General features: G+C 30.2%; 5 protein-coding genes and 1 non-coding gene across 7 annotated transcripts; 1 reads left to right on the top strand and 5 right to left on the bottom strand.

Annotated features, from left to right (window-relative positions):
- Window positions 1–132: 132 nt before the first annotated feature.
- LOC125069545 lies at window positions 133–1,504 on the bottom strand. The gene is made up of 2 exons (XM_047679065.1): window positions 671–1,504; window positions 133–546 (listed from the first exon to the last, which is right to left on the bottom strand). Exons 1-2 carry the CDS (start codon window positions 1,502–1,504, stop codon window positions 133–135), a joined length of 1,248 nt encoding a protein of 415 aa, XP_047535021.1.
- Window positions 1,505–1,795: 291 nt separating this feature from the next.
- LOC125069460 lies at window positions 1,796–3,853 on the bottom strand. The gene is made up of 6 exons (XM_047678963.1): window positions 3,757–3,853; window positions 3,138–3,305; window positions 2,849–3,067; window positions 2,424–2,579; window positions 2,125–2,278; window positions 1,796–1,965 (listed from the first exon to the last, which is right to left on the bottom strand). The coding sequence occupies exons 1-6, from the start codon at window positions 3,829–3,831 to the stop codon at window positions 1,796–1,798; spliced, it is 942 nt and encodes a 313-aa protein (XP_047534919.1). The 5' UTR covers window positions 3,832–3,853.
- A 790-nt stretch (window positions 3,854–4,643) lies between these two features.
- LOC125069459 (ATP-dependent RNA helicase p62-like) lies at window positions 4,644–7,647 on the bottom strand. The gene is made up of 5 exons (XM_047678962.1): window positions 7,450–7,647; window positions 6,419–7,360; window positions 5,905–6,137; window positions 5,216–5,394; window positions 4,644–4,901 (listed from the first exon to the last, which is right to left on the bottom strand). The coding sequence occupies exons 1-5, from the start codon at window positions 7,500–7,502 to the stop codon at window positions 4,764–4,766; spliced, it is 1,545 nt and encodes a 514-aa protein (XP_047534918.1). The 5' UTR covers window positions 7,503–7,647; the 3' UTR covers window positions 4,644–4,763.
- A 1,005-nt stretch (window positions 7,648–8,652) lies between these two features.
- On the bottom strand, window positions 8,653–13,126 carry LOC125069102 (ATP-dependent RNA helicase p62). 2 transcript variants are annotated; one of them, XM_047678466.1, is made up of 6 exons: window positions 13,062–13,126; window positions 12,838–12,902; window positions 10,821–11,867; window positions 10,402–10,640; window positions 9,460–9,638; window positions 8,653–9,210 (listed from the first exon to the last, which is right to left on the bottom strand). In XM_047678466.1, coding segments are annotated over exons 2-6 (1,644 nt in total). In that variant the 5' UTR covers window positions 12,840–12,902; window positions 13,062–13,126; the 3' UTR covers window positions 8,653–9,033. The 2 variants fall into 2 exon arrangements, 1 of the variants encoding a protein (XP_047534422.1); XR_007119827.1 differs by lacking the exon at window positions 8,653–9,210 and adding an exon at window positions 9,798–10,282 and having other exon boundaries at window positions 9,517–9,638; window positions 13,062–13,118.
- Window positions 9,285–9,420, bottom strand: LOC125069619. Its single transcript, XR_007119847.1, has one exon. It is a non-coding gene; the product is annotated as a small nucleolar RNA SNORA57 (small nucleolar RNA).
- A 1,048-nt stretch (window positions 13,127–14,174) lies between the features above and the next one.
- LOC125069338 (histone deacetylase HDAC1) lies at window positions 14,175–20,968 on the top strand. The gene is made up of 11 exons (XM_047678799.1): window positions 14,175–14,381; window positions 14,757–14,869; window positions 15,197–15,314; window positions 15,478–15,578; window positions 15,665–15,908; window positions 16,221–16,397; window positions 16,606–16,708; window positions 16,797–17,031; window positions 17,173–17,262; window positions 17,714–17,858; window positions 18,183–20,968. Exons 1-11 carry the CDS (start codon window positions 14,333–14,335, stop codon window positions 18,257–18,259), a joined length of 1,452 nt encoding a protein of 483 aa, XP_047534755.1. The 5' UTR covers window positions 14,175–14,332; the 3' UTR covers window positions 18,260–20,968.
- Window positions 20,969–21,359: the final 391 nt, after the last annotated feature.

The raw sequence follows: 21,359 nt of genomic DNA, 5'->3' as shown, positions 1-21,359 counted from the left end.
TTGTTTTGGTTGTCACTGTCACAAAAAGAAAATAAGAAGAAATGAATCTGGAAACTTTTTCTACGAGTAATAGCTTACAATAAGAAATCAATTAAATGAAACATCACATTAAAGGTTAAAAAATTATTAATTTCACTCGTATGCATTTTTCCTTGATGGTTCGTAAGAGGATTTCAAACGCTTGTTTAACTTATCAACATCTTTTAGTAATTTACTCGCAATTTTCGCTTGTTTTGTTTCTCTCGCTTCGTTTTGATACGTTTCTTTTTCTATAGCTTTAATAACATCTAAATCAAATGCTGACAAATCTAACATCAAATTATTATATTCTTCTTCAAGAGCTACTGTCATATCTAAAGAACTCAGATTTGCATCATTTGATGCTATTACCTGTTCATAGGCAAATTCTACATAATTAAAAATTTGTAACACTGTCTCTGATGATACCAAATACTGCATTTTATCCTCTAAAATTTGAAAAAATATCTCTTTCAATTCGATTTCCCTGTGTTTATTCCAAACTATTAATTCTTCGATTTTTCTCATCTACAAAATAAAAGTATGCAATTGATAAATTCTAAATAAAAAAATATTTTGTTTTTACATTGAATTTAAACACAAAAAAAAGGTTTGTGAATTTAAACTTTATATAATATAGTGTATAATGTACCTTTGCTTTAATAAATTCCAACTCATTTCCAAGTAAGTTCTTCAAAAATCCCAGTGATTTTAAAAACTTGTTTTTCTCTACATTTAACTCTTCGGTTACCAACAGATAATTTAAATTTTGTTTTTCAAGTAAATCAAAAACAACTAACAATTGATCAGGAGTTTTGAAATACAGTCTTGAAGGTGGTAATTTACTTAAACGGTCCCTTATTAAATTAATATTAATTTCAATAAAAATATCTGAATCCATACTAAGAATTTCCAAGTGTTCCAAATTCAAATTAATATTATATTTTTCTTGCCACAAAATCGGCGCAGCTTTGTGTAGAAAACATTGAAAAGATAACAATATTTGTAAGGTCTCATTAATATATTGTAGTTTCGACTTAATTGTTGCCAATTCAAAATTTGCTTTTTTGTGCTCTTCCGTTTCATTGGATAACTCTTTAGCTAAATTATCCGATGTTTTCATGATTACGATCGTTTTATTATTATCATCTGCTAAAAATTTATCGAAGCTGTGCTGATATTCTTCAAAATGCTTTGATGCTGTGTTATATATTTTTCTTTCTGTTTCAATTTCTCTATTGATTCTTAAAATTTCGTCCGTAAGAAATCCGTGAAGTGTTCGTTTCAAAGCTATGTTTCTTATATTTTGTTTATATTTATTAATCGATGTATTGGTCTTGATTGGTCTTCCTTCCACTAATGAAAAATATTGAGGATCCACGTCTAAAATTGTTCTGACATCACTTTTCTTACATTTAGTGATGGGAGGTAATTTGATTCCGCTGAAGGGGTTTTTGTGAACTTTTTTTACTACTTTTTTTTCCATGATATCGCTAGACCAACGTACTAGTTACTTCTTCAATTGATCTCACATGATATCGCTGTTACTATAGCGACATCGAAATAATACATTTCTATTGGCAACATGATTCACTTCTACTAACAAACAACCTATTGATTGATTACTTTAAAGTTTTGGTATGTTTTAAATACCAAAATGAAAACACGTGTATTTACAGTTCAAATATGTTTATTATAAAAATGACTAGATATGAAACGTAATGAAACAAAATTATATGTTTAACAATACATATTAAGGTATTTGACAACTTAGTTTTTAATCGCTTGAAGAACTACCACTTTGCCGTTCTTCCCTTTCCTCTTCATCGACTTCTTTTTGTATCATCTCCCATGGCATCACGGGAAGAGGCTCCACAAATGAATCATCTACTTTCAACTTGTAGAGAAGACGAGGTGTGAAGTGAGTAGGAAGAGGCCATACGTTCTCTATAATAACAATAATAAATTAGAATAAGCATGAACCTATGTTAAATTACCTTTAATTACAAACAGTAACGATATGATGTTATAATTTTAACTAAGAAGTAAGAATTGTAGTAATTTGATTTAATTACTGCGATTACCATATTCATTAAATATAATTACCGAAGTAGAAAGCGTAGTCGTCAACACGTCGATGTAAATGTACAACATGTCGAAGATCTAAAATGAATCGTGATTGTAAGAGATAGTCCAATAAAGCCGCTTCAGGTAACGCTTCCATTTTAGGGTCTACTGCGCTTAAACCCTCGAACGACAACTGTGATAAGAACCACAACATTTGTTATCATTTTAAATCGTATTCATAAAACGCATACACAAAATATTCGTAAGTGTTATAAGCTTATTTATACGTTTTAATAGTTTTTCATTTAAAAAATATATTACTCGGGTACCATACTCACATCTTGATCAGCTTTCGCATATGCGCAAATTCTTTTAATTTTATCGAGACAAATTCGCAATTGTTCCATGTGTTCTACCATTGAACCATGAATATCCAGCGTGCCAATGAGAGACGGCGGCCGAGCGGTCAAAGCTCGCCAATCTTCAAACGTAAGCTAAAAAAGGTAAATCTATAAAGGATATCACTAAACTTGAAATTTAATCGGGACTTAGCTGAAGTCGGCTATGACTGTGAAAGTACAAATTCTATAACATTTAATAGTCCACCTTCGACTTAAATATCAAGTTACATGCTATTGTGATGACCGCGTTCTTCAGCCAATAGCGCCTATATGTAGATGTTTAAAATGGATAATATTTATTTGTACGAAATTGGTAAGTAACTACAATAAATATAAGTAAATAATTACAAAGAACACTAAACTGTTTGTATGCAATGATATACAGTTAGCATTTTCAAACGCTTGAACATTATAATTTCATGTGTAGCCACCTTTTCTTCTCCTAGAATAACAGTAAGACCTTCCTTCCCATCTTCTACCGCTGAAGATGAAGCTTCATCTTCTTGAGTATTCTGCTGTACCCATTTCACTTCGCGTTCAAATAAAAATCTTAGATGTCTATGAACAGTATCCTCAGAACCCTTAAAATAAACGCTTCAAGAATACAAAAGGTTTAGTTATTCCTACGACAAACAATACAAATATAAATACCTCAATTATATGTATAAAATAACTGTCATAAACCATAAGCAAACCACACAATTTAATATCACAATAACCGGCATTGACGTCGTTTATTGTTGCTTCGAAATTTTTTATTAACTGATCTTTTGGCAGAACATGCTCTCCGATGTATATCATACAAATAGCAAAAGATTTCTGAAAAAGTATATTAATTTAAAAACCTTATCTTAGCTTTAATTCAATTCTAAGTGCTAAATTTATTTACCTACTTCAATTAATTTCATATTAATAGAGAAAGAAATGTTTTAAAAGTGTATTAAATTTTAAAATGTATGTATGTGTTTATAACATATAGCGTGATTTATTTACATTATACAAGCAAAACCTAAAACAGAAGTTGTTGTTTTCAACTAGAGAACATAAAAAAACGTCTCCTTATTTATTAATATAGGTATAGTGACAAGAAAATTATTCCCATTTCAGAGCATGTGTTCATGACCAAAAAAAGTCAGTACATATAGTATATAAACTAAAATCTAGGTATATTTTATTAATGTACATAATATATTTAAAAAGTATCGTTCTGATTTATCGCAATTAAATATATATAGCACTACTACGAATAACATAGTTTTCGTCTACAAACCAAGCCAACTCGCTCGAAATTTTCCTCTACGACATTAAGCAAAGATTTAACGTCTAAATCAGGCAATAACGACATTTCTTAGCTTTTATACGAAGTCATTATATTTAAAGTTATTTCACTATTATTAATTATTTATGTTTTATATGTACCAAGCAGCAATAATAAACGCTTAATGTCATTATGTTACCATGGAAATACCCAGAGTATATAAAATTCCTTCGCTATATAAAACAGCTTTATACTTACGTCTTAGATAAAACAATTTCATTCTTGTAAAACTAAGTAATTAATTGATTAATATTACATTATAGAGATTTAAAACAGAAATAAATATAATTTAACATACCAACAAACATAAAAGGTAATACACATAAGATGATAATTATTATCTCGGTAGGTAAATTACGTACCAATAAATTTATCTCGGAAACAATTTCGCATGATATTATATAAATTATTGAGTGTCTATAGAACTTCTATAGAAAGTCGTCATTAACACGTAATATATTTTATTTATTATCTGTGTTAGGATGTAATTTTTTTGAAAGTGCCATAATACACGGCAGTGATTCTATAGGTAGTGACAGAAAAACAATCAAGATTAATTTAATGAAATAAACAGTAAAATTTACTTTTAAAGTTTAAGAGTAACAAATACCTATAAAAATATTAAATATAACCGCTTTAGTAACAAAGATAAATTTGGAATAATTAAAGAAAAAGTAATTGTTTAATCCATCCATGCAACTTTTTCAATCAGTACACGAGTTTAATCTCAAGTGTTAAACAATCTGCGGAAAATGTATATAAATAATTGATACATGTTCAATTTTTAACTATACAATTTCAGGTGAAATTTAAAGGTATAAAACAATTAAAATCAGTTATTCAGTGGTCTATGAATCTTTACTTCTAACTCAATGCGCTATAAATTACACTATATTTTTCGACTTTTTTGACATATAATCGAATACACTTAACATTAAATTACTGTTACCAAGGTATATCTAATACATTTTGTTACTACGAAATTTATTCCATTTTCTATTTGTATTTGTATTGTACTTGTTTGGAGTATATCTTGACTGCTGATGTTTGGTTTTCACATTTTCTCTGGCTAACTGATGTAAGACCTCTGGAACTTCCTGTGAAATAAAATGGGATATAATAAAAAAGTATTAGAAGTGAAACTTGGTACTAAAAATATAAATATATATCTTTGGGAGTTCCTTAACACCGACCCAAGCTGAGAAAACTGCAACAAAATTAAGCATGAACACTAGAGTCCATACTTTTAGCCTCAAAGTGATTTCAAAATTGCACACATTTTATGATTCAATTGATTTCAAAGAATAAATATTAATTTTGTAAACGGTAATAATTAAAAAAAGTTAGTCAACATGAATGTATAGACCACATTTATATTCTATTTGATACTTCTTTATACATATCAACTAACCTGATTTGCTTCTTTCAAAACAGAAATTAAACTTTTAGCCTGTCTCGCATTTTCACTGGTAAGAATTGTGTGAGCAATACCGGTATTCTGCAAACGACCTGTTCGCCCAATCCTATGTATATAATCTTCTGAAGTATTGGGATAATCATAATTGATCACATGGGTTACCCCTTCCACATCTAAAATGATTAAAATTTTCTTTTTAAATTTTTTAAGGATCAGAGCTATCAAGGATTTAAAAAAACTTATACTAAATATAATACTGATAAGATTTTTATAAATATTTATTTTTACCAACATTTGACTGCAAATTGGTCGCGACATCATTGGCTTGAATAATGAATGATAATCACTATGGATTTGCAAAAAATGGCATTTTGAATTTCGAGAAAATTGTTATCGTAATATTGGAAGTAAAATTAAAGTGAAAATAGGTAGTTAAGTGTAATTGTGTTGTATTCTAAATAAAGAAATATTAATCATAAACTCTTAGTAGTTCACAATATAGTTGAGTTATTAGCAAATCACATGAAATATGTAAATCTAAAGTTTCTTTATGTTTTTTCTTACTTCCATTGGAAGAGACTTTATGATTAATCCTTCTATAGGCAGCCAATGTGCTGCCAATCTCAACAACACTATACACAATACCTTGTAAATCAACAAGTTTAAAATATCCAAAGACTTACCTAATCCTCTAGCTGCTACATCGGTAGCAACGAGTATATTTGTTTTACCACTTCTAAATTTGTCAATAACACTATCCCTTTGCAACTGTGTCTTATCACCATGTATGCCCGCAGCTGGCCAACCATTTCTTCTTAACATAAGAGCCAAATTGTCAACAAATTTCTTTGTATTGGTAAACACTAGCAGTTTCCCAAAGCCTTGTCCAGATATATCATGCATAATTGATTTAAACCTGAAAAATGATATTACAAAAATATAAAACCAATTAAATTTGCTCTACATATGTAAACAAAAAATCATTATAGACCATGTCATAAATATAATCACAGTTAATGGGGCTCAGGTTATTAATATGTTATGAAGTGTTTAACATTTACACAATTCATATTTAAAAAAAATATATTATAAAATACAATTATAAGAAACCTTACTTAAAATAAAAATAAATACATATATTAAAATGTTTATATCAAAAAAGGTTTATTTGTTATTTTAGTGATTAACAATACTTACTTGCTCATCTTTTCTTCTTGCTCACATACATGGATATGCTGTTGAATGTTGTGATTTGCTGACAATTCTGTAGACCCAACATTGACCTGGACAAACTCTCCTAAATAATCCTTTGCTAAATATTGTACTTCCTTTGGCCATGTAGCAGAAAACATCAAAATTTGTCTATCATATGGTACTTCTTCCAAAGCCTCACGAATCTGAGGTTCAAAGCCCATATCTAACATTCTGTCAGCTTCATCCAACACAACATAGGTACAGCGACTCAAATTTGTGACTTTACTATTAATAAAATCATTTAATCTACCAGGTGTGGCTATCAATATATCAACTCCTGCCTTTAACTGTTCAGCTTGACCTGTTCTACTGACACCACCATATATACATAAGCACCTTATATTTAATAACTTTTGAAAATCCTTAGCAACTACTTCAATCTGCCTTGCTAATTCTCTAGTAGGTGCCAAAACCAGCACCCTTGGTCCTCTTCCTTTTCGCCCTCTATTTTCTTTTAACTGAATTACTGCAGGCAATAAATATGCCAATGTTTTCCCAGTACCTGTCTGAGCAATACCAACAAAATTTTTACCAGATATTGCAATAGGCCATCCCTGAGATTGAATTACTGTAGGCTTGGTAAAGCCCTGCTCTTTCAAAAAATTTTTTATATAGTCTGGAAGATTGCTAGTGTCTATGTCTCTTACTGGGCTAGGCACGTCATCCCCGATTACGGTAATATTATTCTCATTACAATATTCACTATCACTTTGTTGTGCTGTTTGTGTAGAATATAATTGATTTCTAACTGAAAAGCTAGTTAATTGCCAGTCTCTGGCTACATTGCTTCGTAAAACTATATTATTTACTTTAACTTTACTGTCAGTACTTATTCCAATTGAATATGTTCTGCTTTGCAATATCTTTTTACCATCTTTCAAGAATCTACAAAGAAAATACAAACCATGTTTAAATATAACCTCAAATATATTTTTTTCTAGGTAGATACATGACATAATAATTATAATACTTACATTTTGACGAAATCATTGCGTTGTAAAAAACTTTTTAAAACATTAAGAGCCATGACAGATAAATTATAGTGGTCATAAATCACATTAGTATTATAATATACAAATAATTCACCCCTCTAAATTCAAGTTAAGGACCGCATTTCTTTATTTTCTTACAAAATCTTGACAGTTTGACACTGAATTTTTCCGCTATAAGCTGTCAAGTATCAGACATAGACAAGTAGAATTATGTTCAGTTGTTCACACACAAAAGACAAAATTGAAACTTGAATCTATGATATTTATATAATTTTCAAAAAAAACCATAATTATTTAACATTTTAATATTGTGAAATTGCCAAAAAACTGAACAATATTTTTTGCGTTGCTTGAAAAAAATTTTAACTAAAACCTTATTTTTATACAACAAAATATATGAAATAATATTTTTTGCATAAAAACTATTTGGCCAAGTGCGAGTCGGACTAACACAAGAAGGGTTCCGCATGTATAAAAACGGCAAAACGGCACGGTTTTTTTTAGGAGCTCCTATTTTTATCCCTTAAATATTTGTTTTATTGTTTTTTAGCGGCAACAAAAATACATCATCTATGAAAACAAATGTATACATATTTATTTATTTATTTATTTATTTAACACTTTTTTGTACACCACAAGCACAATTACAAACGATTACAAAATATACAAACTAATAAACTAATGGTGAAACAAAAGGCATATTACATGCTGCAAATAGCTATATTGATCTATATTATCTATATATTAAATGCACAATGTATTTAAGGTAGTTAATTGGATAAGGATTAATGCTGCATTGCTTAAAATCGCTTTGAAAATAAGCCATTATTTCTCGTAAAAAGAAAAAGATAAAAATAGTTATCGTGGACTATCCCCAAGAGATAAGACATATCCCATCGCAGACTTTTTTTATGACCTTTTTAAGGTGTAGAATACTGTAGTAAATATAAATAATTTATATTTTACTATGCTGGTTGAGCCAGCATTTGCAATGTAAGCGCAAAAAATATGTTTGATTATGACTGTCACGGAGCTATCGATAGTATTGGTCAAACGATACTACCGATATCATCTATAGTATTAGAGGTCAACTATCGATAATTCTGCAACACTATTTCAAAGGCATTAAATGTTCTAATAGATAGGTAGTTCATATTTAATTTCATGCGTTATAAATAAAAGCCATTTTAATTTAATTTTTTTTATTACCAGATAACTGAATTGGAATGAATCTTATTTGGGGCAGACATCTGCAACAGCTGAATTGCTTATCGAGATATTTTTGACAGGTAATGAGACAAATAACTTAATAACACTTCAGCTAATCCTCACTAAATATCACAGTAAAAATTAAATTAAATAATTCAGTTCATTCATATGATTTTGACCTGTTAATTTCGGAAAACAAAATAAATAAAATTTAAATTCAAGAAGTACAATTATTGTAGTCATTTTGCTTTTACACCAGTCTAGACTTCATTCTAGATACAACATTCACACACTTAAGTTTTATTCCTATGAGGATTTGCTTAAAATCACTACTTAAAATAATAGCTAGTTATTAAATTAATATTCATTAAATCTTTTATGACCACTGCTGCCATGTCCATTGCCCCTGCCAAAGTTTGATCCTCTTTTAAATGAGCCACCGCCTCCACGGCCACCTCCGAATCTATTTCTATTCCATCCTCCGCCTCCACCTCCACAGCGGTCAGCCATGGTCTGCAGTTGAGGACTAATGATCTATAATAACATAAAATGATTACTATATAAATTATATAACTTTAAAAAAAAAAAGATGGCATTAATATAATTAACAATGTTACAGCATCTGAGGATGGGATTCAGATAAAATTGTATGTGAACACCGAAGGCATATAGCTGTTTTTATGTACCTCATACTTGCATTCATGTCACGTCATTGCTAGGCGTACCCATGCCAAAGGTATGAGGAAAATTACTAGGTTAAAATAATGACTCATTACTACTAACCTGATTTGCCTCTTGGAGTACAGAAACTAGGTCTTTAGCTTGACGAGAATTTGAAGGTGTGAAAAAGGCGTATGACGTTCCTTTTGATTTAGATCGCCCTGTTCTACCAATTCGGTGAATGTAGTCCTCAGATGAATTAGGATAGTCGAAGTTTATAACAAATTTAATTCCATCCACATCTAGATAAAGAATGAATATATTTTAAATAATATTCCTGATAGAGAGTATTTATAGAACATAGAAGTTTTATGATAATTATTTACAAGAATCTTCAATAAATCAGTTATGTGAAGTCTTGAAAACAAATATGTTAGGTAACTCACAGCCGTATTACTTACATGAATGAGTTACACATTTGTATCAAATCTAATTTTGCCTCTCACTCAGAACCCAGGAGTCTCGTTAAGGGCGTTGACATTTAAAGTAGTATGATATAATTTTCATTGCCCTCTTGAAAACTCCAATTTGGCCGAAACAGAAAACCCTTGACCTCTTGCCGATCAGTTCAACTTGTGGTCAAGTTTTTCAACAATGCACTTTTAATTCTATCTTTCAACTTAGCAATTGTTCAACATTTCGTAGTGCATCACCAGGTTTTCAACAACTTTCAAGTGTATCCGAAATCACGGACATACTATCCAGCTTTCCGGCCGCGGGTCCAGTTGTAGTGAAAGGCACATTGAGGCACCATTTAAGACGAGTTATTGCATTCTCCAAAAAAATACACTGCATCGGACTAGATCTTATCAACGAATCCAGTGCAGTAACTTGTTCAATATTTTGTAATAGTCAAACAGAACACAATAACTTTCCGCCAGTGCCTCTGAAAGTATAAAACAAATCACATTTTATTTAAGTTACCTTGTTTAACATAATGTCTCATTAGTCAATATGGAAATCCAATATAACTTAAATATTTTAATCTTTTATTTTAAGACATACCTAATCCTCTGGCTGCAACATCAGTTGCAACTAGTATACTAGCACGTCCTTGCTTGAATTGATATAGGACATCATCTCTTTCTTGTTGTGTTTTGTCCCCGTGCATGCAAACAGCAGGCCATCCATATCGTCTAATGTTTCTTGTTATATTTTCTACTTTTCTTTTGGTCTCAACAAAAATTATAGTTTTTGCTCCAGGGTCTTGGTTTTGTCCTATTTCTTGAAGCAATACATTTAATCTGCAATAAAAATAAAAGTTGAGAGAGAGAAAACATAAAATATGTTATGATAGTAGGATTGAGTATTCAGATCTTCTTAGAGGATAATACTTTATTTTAATCAAAGTTTGTTTCATTCTAAATTTAAAATCATCACATATTAATGTAAATATTAACAATTTATAATTCAATAATACATACTTGTTTTCTTTCTCATGTTCTTGGCAAACGTCTACAATTTGTAGAATGTTATGGTTAGCAGACAGCTGCATAGAACCAACATTGATCTGTACATAGTCACCAAGGTAATCTTCTGCCAATTTTCTAACTTCTTTGGGCCATGTTGCAGACCACATTAAAGTTTGTCTGTCTGGGCGAATTTGTTCTATTATCTTTCTTATTTGGGGTTCAAAACCCATGTCCAACATACGGTCAGCTTCGTCCAGAACTAAATATGTGCACCGCTGTAAATTAGTTGTGCCTTTTTCCAAGAAGTCAATTAGCCGTCCAGGAGTAGCAATAACAATTTCCACTCCTCTTTCCAAGTCACGAGCTTGTTCACGTTTTGGGGCACCTCCAAATATGCAAGTATTACGAACATAGGCTGCATTGCCAAAGTCAGTGGCTACTTGCTGAATCTGTTGTGCAAGTTCTCTAGTGGGTGCTAACACAAGAGCAATGGGACCATCACCTCGTCTGACAGGAGGTTGGTTATTTATGTGCACAATGGCTGGTAAAATATAGGCCAATGTTTTACCTGAACCAGTTTGAGCAATACCAACCAAATTTTTGCCCGACATAGCAATTGGCCAGCCTTGTGCTTGGATTGGTGTTGGATCTTTGTAACCCATGCCTTTGATAGATGACATAACATAGTCTGGGAAATTTCCCTCTTCAAAATGCTGAATAGGGTTTGGAACCTCGGCTCCACTAACAGTAACCTCATGTTCATTTCTGTATTCTTCTACTTCATATGGTGACCTATTAAGAACTGATGGAGGAGGATTATAAAAATCTTTGTTGAATGGTTGCAGAGACATAGAATCCCAATTTGGACGCCTCATGTTCTGACCGCCCGAAAATTCTTTCTTGCCACCGTAACCACCTCCACCACCGCCAAATTTTCCTCCACCACCTCCAAATTTGGAGCCACCATTTCCAAATCTCGATGTGTTATTGCTACCAAATTTGTTTCCTCCAAATTTGGAACCACCGTTTTCACCACGGCTATTGTTCCAATTGCTAGACCTGAAAGAAAAATCATTCAATAAGATTAAACTTTGAAGAGAAGATCGTGGCCAGATGGCCTCGTGGTTTAAGCGCGTGCAACGTCATAGCCGCTCATTGCGGAATCAAAGCCTGGCAAGATCACTAAATTTCCATGTGCTTAATTTGTGTTTAAAATTTATCAGATGCTGGTAAACAACAACCTCGTGAGGAATGTGTATGTCTAATTTCAATTAAATTCTACATTATTAGCATCCGCCAACCCAAAATGGAGCAATGGTAAAATAAGCTCTGCTTCAACTGGGAGTACGCCCTAGCCTAACATTTACAGGCATTATGCACATAAAAACAAAGACAAATAAAGCATGTACCGACGGGACATTATTAATAATTAAAAAAAAAGAACATTAAATCGTAATGGCGGATCTCATGTAATATTGAAACCGCTGTCTCACCAAAGTAGAGCACGCGGTAGTATCGATTTAATTTACAGTTCTGACATGCGCGTTGAATTGCTTTCAATTGCTTCATAAGTAACACAATTACCAAAAATAAAAATAATTCAATAATACGCTACATACTTCTATTCATATTATTATAGAGGAATTTAACATTAGACAATTAAATCAATGATAGAGATTAATATTTGTCCAGGTATAAATTTCAGCGAAATATGTCATGACACACCTCATGCCATGACAAAATGGCGGTGAATAGGAAATAGGAAACGTGAAACTGAATTTTAGCCCCACGATTTATTGAAATTTTGATGATGTTGGCATATTTAGCTCAATATGAGAACGATTGAAAAGAATAATAATGATAATAGTTTAAAGAGGTTGCAAATGAAAATGAAAAGGCAGGTGACGTGAGGTATTGATTTAAAATCAATACCGATGGAACAAAGTTAACTTGGTTAAATTTACAATAATAACATTTGTATAAAAATATTTGTCTTAAGTGAAAGTGTAATACATTTATAAATACTTACATTTTGTTTTTTTATTGATGTCTGCAGGATGATCTCGATATTGAAAGATTTTTAGCAGGGTCTCTCTGTAAAGATGTTACTAGTTTTATAAATGAGATAGAAATAAACTATTTTTACAAACTGTTTGTGACAATTATTAAATTTTAAACATAAAACACATTTATAAGAATTAAGTAAAAAAAAAAATTAATATTTAACACTGTCACTAAGAGCGCACGTCTCACCTTGACCACTGCTTAAGCAAGAGAGATAAAATGGCGTTGGCACTGAAATGTCTGAAATATGAGGAACGAATGATTTAAACGAGTGAACGAAACTTCAGTTCATTCTTTATCATTTTGTGGCTTGAATATGATTCATTACCATTATAAATTACCTATTTTTAAAAATAAGCACAATTTTTTTTTTTTCATCTTTACATACATGAATATTTATAAACTATACATAAAAATTACAAGACATTGAATTAATTTTATTTGATTTTATTTGTAGGCTATTATTTTATAATCAAAGAAAAAAGAACTATTAAAATACAATTAGTTACTCGCTTTAAATATAAAGAAAAACAAAAATATATTAAAAAAAACAGTTTCGGTTACGGTTACGGAGCTCCACAATATCCCTGATATATGTTTGCAATATTATTAAGTTTTATTACGGAATATGTATTTCAAAAGATATTCCGTAATAAAACTTTAGAAATGGTCACAACGCATAATTTTAATCATTATTAATGCAATTTAGTATAACTATCATCCTGAATAAATTTATTCAGATTTTTTATATGTAACATTTATCCTCTCGCTTTCTGACAATCCATGGGATTGATTTCGATTTCGAAATGGAACGGAATTGTGTAACAGGAAGCTGGAGAAGCTATATGTTTTATTTCAAAGATAACGTTGTCGATTAAATACACAAGATAAAATGTATTTTTATATCTTAATCTAAAAAACACACTTAAAAATAATATGTATAAGCTTTAGATTTGACCTATAGAAATTAAAAATGACGTTGCGCTGCAACGCAAAACCACAGTGATGTATGATTTCGTACCCAATATAGTCCATATTTTATTAAGATGACCACTCTAAATTATTTCTCTCTGAATCAGGCCTAGATATTATATACTACTACTACTACATGAAAAAAATGTTTCTAGTAATACGCATCGAAATGATTCAGGACTAAAGTCACTAAATGATAACATTACATTTTTCATCACACTGCTTAATTTCTGGACACGTCAATTGCCTCGCATCAATGTCTGTACTTTTATAATCTGTTTTACCCCCACACTTTTATCGCTCACCCGCTTTGAACGAGATACGAATGAACTTGAATGAAGTGTTTGATTGCTGAAGTTAGTGGATCAAGTCAAAGAAAGTAAATGCTTGCATCTCAAGTTCTTATTTCATGTTTTATTTTATAGTGTAAATTAAAGAATAACATAGTTTAGTGACTATTTTATTAATAATTTGTTAAAATTAACGCAATGGCTATGCAACCACATAGTAAAAAAAGAGTGTGCTATTACTATGATAGTAAGTATTACAAAGTTTGTTACGCGCCAATATATCGATTTACAGTATGCTATTGACTAAATATGTAGTTTTGTAATATATTGGTTGGTTATCTTACATTATTAACTGAATTCGATGAATATCTTCATAAATTTGTATGCCATTTTGTGACATGTTCGTCTTAACTATTTTACGAGGGTGTGCTTTGCATCATTTCGAAGCGTCTGTACTTCAATCTGCAACGCTATTGGTGGATATGAATTTATTCTCATTTTACTGTATATAGTACAGACTTCAATATGTCAAGCTTTAAAAAGAACTGAGTAATACTTTCTTAAGAAGTTAAAATTGGTAAGTGAATAAGTTTTTGAAATTATGAATGAATTGTTATTTTAGGTGACATCGGAAATTATTACTATGGGCAAGGCCATCCCATGAAACCTCATCGTATACGTATGACTCACAATTTGCTTTTAAATTATGGACTTTATAGGAAGATGGAAATATATGTAAGTATAATAATTATTGTAAATTTATTTTATTGTTACACACGTAATAGTTATTATTAGGTTGTAATAATTCACTTCTATTATTCTTAATATTAATCTTAATACACTTAACGTGTGTTCAATACAGAAAAAAAAACAATAATAGTATTTACTTTAAACAAATATGTAAACAAACAATAATTACTGTTTTATGGTGAAACTAAATATAGAAAGATTTAATCATTTGATTTATGACACAATTATAGATCAAATAAATTGTATATCACATTAAAAACATTTTGTCAATATTAATTTTGTGTTTTACATTAAAACTTTTTTAATTTTTAGAGACCACATAAGGCTACAGCTGACGAAATGACTAAGTTCCACTCAGATGATTATATTCGGTTTCTAAGATCGATCAGACCAGACAACATGTCTGAATATAATAAACAAATGCAAAGATGTAAGTATATATTTCATGCAACCTCTTATCAATAATATAAAATAAAAATCAATCTGTTAATAAAAATCTTCTTTGCATAACTCTTTTCTTATTTGCCTTTTGAAAGTTATAATTTAGAAAAAAGTTTATTCTCCAAATAATAGCCATATTCAACTTTTTTTAGTTAATGTTGGCGAGGACTGTCCTGTATTTGATGGGTTATATGAATTCTGTCAGCTCTCAGCCGGTGGTTCGGTAGCGGCTGCAGTAAAATTAAATAAACAGGTATGACTAGTATGAAATATTTGTTGAGTTTATGTAAATAAAAATAATGTCATAATATTGTTAATATTACATAAAAAACATTGCAGGCTTCAGAAATATGTATCAATTGGGGTGGTGGACTCCATCATGCTAAGAAATCAGAAGCATCAGGGTTCTGTTATGTAAATGACATTGTTCTTGGAATTTTGGAACTATTGAAATACCACCAAAGAGTTTTATATATTGATATTGATGTGCATCATGGTGACGGTGTGGAGGAGGCGTTCTACACTACAGACAGAGTTATGACAGTCTCATTTCACAAGTATGGAGAATATTTCCCAGGGACAGGTAATTGAAATAATGAGTTGACAAAAAGTTAAAGTAAAAATTCTTTTATCTATTAACCAACAACAATCTTAATGTTATAATTTTTTTTAATTAAAGACAGTCATACAAATATACTTAAACTTATAAATTAATGTGTAAAGCAATAAAAGTTGTGCCCCTTTTTAGAAAAATTCCATGGATGGAGATTTGACATAGTTGAACTTTATATGGAAGTATTTAGAATACAGAAATTAGAACATTAGAAAAACATTAAATTTAAAAACATGATGCATGTATATTTTAATATGTTTCTTAAACTACGAATGTTTAAAGGTGACCTACGGGACATTGGGGCTGGCAAAGGAAAATACTATGCAGTGAACATACCTCTACGGGATGGAATGGATGATGATTCATATGAGTCTATCTTTGTGCCCATAATATCTAAGGTCATGGAAACTTTCCAGCCCAGTGCAGTAGTGTTGCAGTGTGGAGCAGATTCACTAACAGGTAAAAAATACTGCATACTTTCAAAGACTTTTTTATTGTATATTTAAAAGTGTTCTATTTATGTTAATAATCTAGACAAATTTAACCAGTTAGCACATTAAACATCCCAACAGCTATTAATATACTAAAGACTACGAATTATATCTAATATTATGTAAAAATGGTTATTATTTAAGATATTTCTTACGTTATTATTTATTTGAATTAGGTGACCGATTGGGTTGCTTCAATTTAACTGTTCGTGGACATGGACGATGTGTAGAGCTGGTGAAGAGATTTGGACTTCCTTTCCTACTTGTTGGAGGCGGAGGGTATGTACAAAGTTTTTTTTTGTTATGTTAATGATAAATTGATGACATGATAAATTCTGTAACTAAGGCATATAATAACATATTTTAGATATACAATCCGCAACGTTTCCCGCTGCTGGACTTATGAGACTTCAGTTGCACTTGGAGTAGAAATAGCAAATGAATTGCCTTACAATGACTACTTTGAATACTTTGGACCTGATTTCAAACTACACATATCTCCAAGTAACATGTCTAATCAAAACACACCCGAATATTTAGAAAAAATTAAAAATAGACTGTTTGAAAATTTACGGATGTTACCGCATGCACCAGGAGTACAGGTATATAAAATATTGTTTACTAGAAATATGTATTATACTAATGTTTTCTAATAATAGTTGTAACATTTATTAAATAGTATATGTTGTAATTATTTAGCAAAGTTCTTTAATTAAAAGATTATGAGAAATGTATTTTTGTAGGTACAAGCCATTCCAGAAGATGCTGTGAATGATGAATCTGAAGATGAAGATAAGGTTGACAAAGATGAAAGACTTCCCCAAAGTGAAAAGGTATCTGTCATATTATTATTAACAAAAAAGGTATTTTATATTAAGTAATTTTATGACATAGTTTAAATTGAACAAACTTTATTTAGAAATTCACAGAAACAAGACTATATTATGTACAAATATAGTTTATGCTTTCTTCCTTTTTTTTTATGGTTGAAGTTATATTTAATTTAATAAACAAAAACTAGATAATAATTCTCTTCACAATATTGGTTAAGTTCTAAGTTTTAAGAATTTTATTCACCCTTCATTCTATTTTAGACCAAAAAGCAAATTCTTTAATTTATTGCAAAAGTCGATAGATTTTTATGCTAGATACTGGCAATTAACAAATTATTAAACTGCATATAATGTATAATTTTATATATTGATTGATTTGTAAATGAATTTAGTTTTTTTATCTTAAAATGGTCAAAAACCCATAAAAAATAACACGTGTCATCGTGTTCAGGACAAACGTATAACGGGCGACGGCGAGCTGTCGGACTCCGAGGACGAGGGCGAGGGGCGGCGCGACAACCGCTCGTACCGCGCGCCGCAGCGCAAGCGCCCGCGCCTCGACAAGGACGCCACGCCCGCCAAGGACGACGCCAAAGGTACGCCTGACCCCCTTCGCCTCACTGCCTAACACTACCCTCGCTCGAGTCGATCGTCTCTTACACACCCACAGGTTGAGTTGAGTTAGCTCTTACCTACTTTGCTGAACATGGCTCTATATAACATTTATACTCCATGCCATTTATGTGCCTCGACACATAAACTACCCGTTGTGGGTTGAATGTGGCTAAAATGATCTCAAACAATGCATATTTGAGAAGTAAACAAACATACAAAATATGTAAAGTCTTAAATTAATCATTGGTATTAACTTGTGTACTACGAAAAGCTTATTCATATATTCTATGGCGTCTTATTTTTAGCTGAAGACACAAAAGACGATGTAAAGAATATAAGCAATATGGAAGAACCAAAGAAAGAGGTGCCGCCGAATGCCTGATGCGTGCGATAAATGACACCAGGAAGTTCATTAATCGGCATACAGCTGAACTCCACTAATGATTTTTGAACACAGGTGTGTGCGCTAACGTGTTACATGTTTAGCGATAATATTTTTATTATGAAAATATTTCTGTATTGACTCGAAAGTGCATAGCAAATAAGAGTGAGTGTTATCACTAGTTAGGCTACGATTAAATGATAAGTGACTTTTAAACTACAAAACTGAATATGTATATCACAAAAACCACAGACATGCAACAGATAACCGTCATTACATTAGCGTCTTGATCGTGAAGGCGAATGTGAGGCACCAAAATATGCGATTATATCTAGATGGGACTAGATGTAAAAATACAATTGAGGCACTTTATTTGAAATATTGTAATATCTATTCATAAAATTCGTTGTAAATATGGAATCAACACAATATACATATTTATACTACTCTATATTATTCAATATGAAAAAATAATTTGTGGATAATGTGATCTCTAATTTTAAGATATTTTCTAAGGTTTTTTTTATATATTTAGCTAGTTTAAGAAAGACAGGTCGCATTTCAAGTCTGAAATATTATTTAATGGCAAAACTAAATATTCCTTAACAGATCAAGAAGTTTATTTGTTTGAGTGAATTTATATTACTAAAAATACACTTTTTACAAATAACAGAACATGATTGGCTTAAATCTTATATTATAAAGATTTTGTTAGTTGGCTTATGTAACCAGATTGTAATATTTGTCATATTTAAATAAACACACAACTAAACAGGTTGGTAACAAATTGTCTATAAAAAAAAACATCCAGTCTGTTTATAATTTCATGATTAGATTTTTTTTTACGAAATTGGCTGTCTAATAAATTATGACTGAAGGAGATTTATAATCTACAAAGGAATGTCTGAAACTGAAATATTCTTTACTCTTGTTGTTCAATGAAATGTTAAAAGATTTTTAATTGACACTTACATGTAGTTACATGTATTGCCTAAATCGCCATTAAAAGTGAAGTTTCACTTTAAATGTAGATTTAGAGAATAATGAGGAAGCCCTTCAATTACTCGATTAAAAAGTAGTCAATAGTCTGGACTACCAAAAAAACTCATTCAGTAGTTTCAGTATTATTCAGACACAGACTGACAGATTTTCATCATTATTGTGATACAAATGTCCCTACAATTAATATTTTATTTCTTTTAAATTCTGTTATATGTATATTTGTAATAAAACTTGTAATAACTAAATTCATACTGTGTTCTAAAAGCATTTCCTAATCATTTATTAAATTATTAACTTAAACATTACTGTGTGATGTCTTAGTTACTTTTCAAATTGTATTTCAATTTAGTTTTGTGTCCTTGTGACAACTAATGATATATGATACTGTGTGTACAATGTTGGCCTGAATATATTGTAAGCCCTAAAAAAATCATGTATTTAAACTGCAGTAGAATATTGAACTTGTTATAATAGTGTCGAATAAATTTTGGTCACTTGTATACACATACATATTAAATATGTCGTTAGTTGACTGAAGGAAACTGAATTGTTATATACTTTTGAATCAATTCCTAAGTATATAATCTGTTAATAGTATTTAATAATGATGTGTCATGGTTCATCTTAAACTTCATGATTACTGTATTATGGCATGGCTGACAAATTAAAATTTCTTTTGAAATTTTTAGTCCGAATGTATTATTTTTTTTATCATATAAAATGTACAATAATTTTGAAACATACAGACACTTCTGTTTGGTTTTTAATTTTATGATCTATGTATATTCTTAACACTTTCAAATAATAGACTATTTATAGTGGGCATACATATGTACTATGAACAGCATTGAACATGGAATTAAATAATTTCATTTATAAAAATGAATATCCTCATATTTGTCACCAAAGAAGTAATCGTTATATAATTTGTTTTCGTTACTAATGTAAATTAAGTTTTGTTAATGTAATCGCCTAAATTATTATTTAAAATCATGTTAAAATACAATATTTTGATGCGTCAGCCATACCATTATAGTCATTTATACATTTATAACGCTAGATACTCTGGTAATTAAGGTAACACATTAATCCTTTTTAAAATCTTTCAGATTCTTCACACATTTTCATAAATTCTCTTTAGTCGTAATCTTCGATATAGAATATAGGAAAGTAATAAATAAGTTTTATTTTTATATTAAAATAGTTATAAAAATAGTTTCCTATTAATTCAGAGAATCATTTTGATTTTGGTAATTTAATTATAAACATAATTTTAACTTTAAATTTATTTATATATTAAATATTTTATTCTTTGAAATTTGAATGTTGTATATGCCATCAAACTCTGATTTTATATGACTATGCATTTTGTTATAATTAAATCCATGTTAATTCAAATTTTCAAAAACATGCTTCAAATTGCTATGCAATTGTAATGATTAAATTTTGAAAAAAAAGCGGAGCGTGTTGTCATTATATCAATATTTAATGTTTCGTCAGTCTTTAAAGTTTCATAGTATTTAAAAGTATCAAGTATTTTGCAGGATTTATTTTATGATACACTATGCAGAAAAAATATATGTTTGAATTATATATTTTTTTGTACTACGGAAATGTGATGTTCGTTTTCTTGTTAAAAAACGAATTTTTGATTGTTCATATAGAACACAATAACTGTAAATATTTTTTTGTTAAATACATGAATGTGTCCAATAATGCCTTTTATTTCAACACATTAACTTCACAGCTGTGTCAAAATTAATTTAATTATACTACCATTTCCTTAACAACGAAAATTATTAAAACGAGACATGATTAATATTGGATAAACAATGATATAAATATCCTTTCTACTGAATCAAATTTTAAGAGTTGGCCTATTAATTGAGACTATTCTAAAATTATACATATAAAATCTTATTATATATAAACATTTTTGAATGATCACATTAAAAAGATTAATTAAAGTTACCATTACCACTCAATTGCCTTACTGCCAATAACCAGGTTTCCCTCTGAGGGCCCGGGTACCTTTCTGAAGGATTCCATTGCGTGAAAAAAAATGTCTAACGCAGAGAGAATAAACCTATTACAATAC

The sequence above is a fragment of the Vanessa atalanta genome, chromosome 15, assembly GCF_905147765.1.
Source record: "Vanessa atalanta chromosome 15, ilVanAtal1.2, whole genome shotgun sequence".
Lineage (NCBI taxonomy): Eukaryota > Metazoa > Arthropoda > Insecta > Lepidoptera > Nymphalidae > Vanessa > Vanessa atalanta.
The sequence above is the reverse complement of the archived record's forward strand: the minus strand, read 5'-3'. Positions and strand labels throughout refer to the sequence as shown.

Coding starts and splice junctions, on each gene's coding strand:
- LOC125069545 (XM_047679065.1), bottom strand. CDS start 1,504: ATGGAAAAAAAAGTAGTAAAAAAAGTTCACAAAAACCCCTTCAGCGGA. Junction 547..670: donor TGGAATTTATTAAAGCAAAG/GTACATTATACA, acceptor TTTATTTTGTAG/ATGAGAAAAATCGAAGAATT.
- LOC125069460 (XM_047678963.1), bottom strand. CDS start 3,831: ATGTCGTTATTGCCTGATTTAGACGTTAAATCTTTGCTTAATGTCGTA. Junction 3,068..3,137: donor ATTTTATACATATAATTGAG/GTATTTATATTT, acceptor GTTTATTTTAAG/GGTTCTGAGGATACTGTTCA. Junction 2,279..2,423: donor ATGCGAAAGCTGATCAAGAT/GTGAGTATGGTA, acceptor TTCTTATCACAG/TTGTCGTTCGAGGGTTTAAG.
- LOC125069459 (XM_047678962.1), bottom strand. CDS start 7,502: ATGGCTCTTAATGTTTTAAAAAGTTTTTTACAACGCAATGATTTCGTC. Junction 7,361..7,449: donor CGCAATGATTTCGTCAAAAT/GTAAGTATTATA, acceptor TTTTCTTTGTAG/ATTCTTGAAAGATGGTAAAA. Junction 5,395..5,904: donor TGTAGCAGCTAGAGGATTAG/GTAAGTCTTTGG, acceptor TAATCATTTTAG/ATGTGGAAGGGGTAACCCAT.
- LOC125069102 (XM_047678466.1), bottom strand. Junction 10,641..10,820: donor GAACATGAGAAAGAAAACAA/GTATGTATTATT, acceptor TTTTTATTGCAG/ATTAAATGTATTGCTTCAAG. Junction 9,211..9,459: donor TACTCCAAGAGGCAAATCAG/GTTAGTAGTAAT, acceptor ATGTTATTATAG/ATCATTAGTCCTCAACTGCA.
- LOC125069338 (XM_047678799.1), top strand. CDS start 14,333: ATGGCTATGCAACCACATAGTAAAAAAAGAGTGTGCTATTACTATGAT. Junction 16,709..16,796: donor CTACTTGTTGGAGGCGGAGG/GTATGTACAAAG, acceptor AACATATTTTAG/ATATACAATCCGCAACGTTT. Junction 17,859..18,182: donor CGCCAAGGACGACGCCAAAG/GTACGCCTGACC, acceptor TCTTATTTTTAG/CTGAAGACACAAAAGACGAT.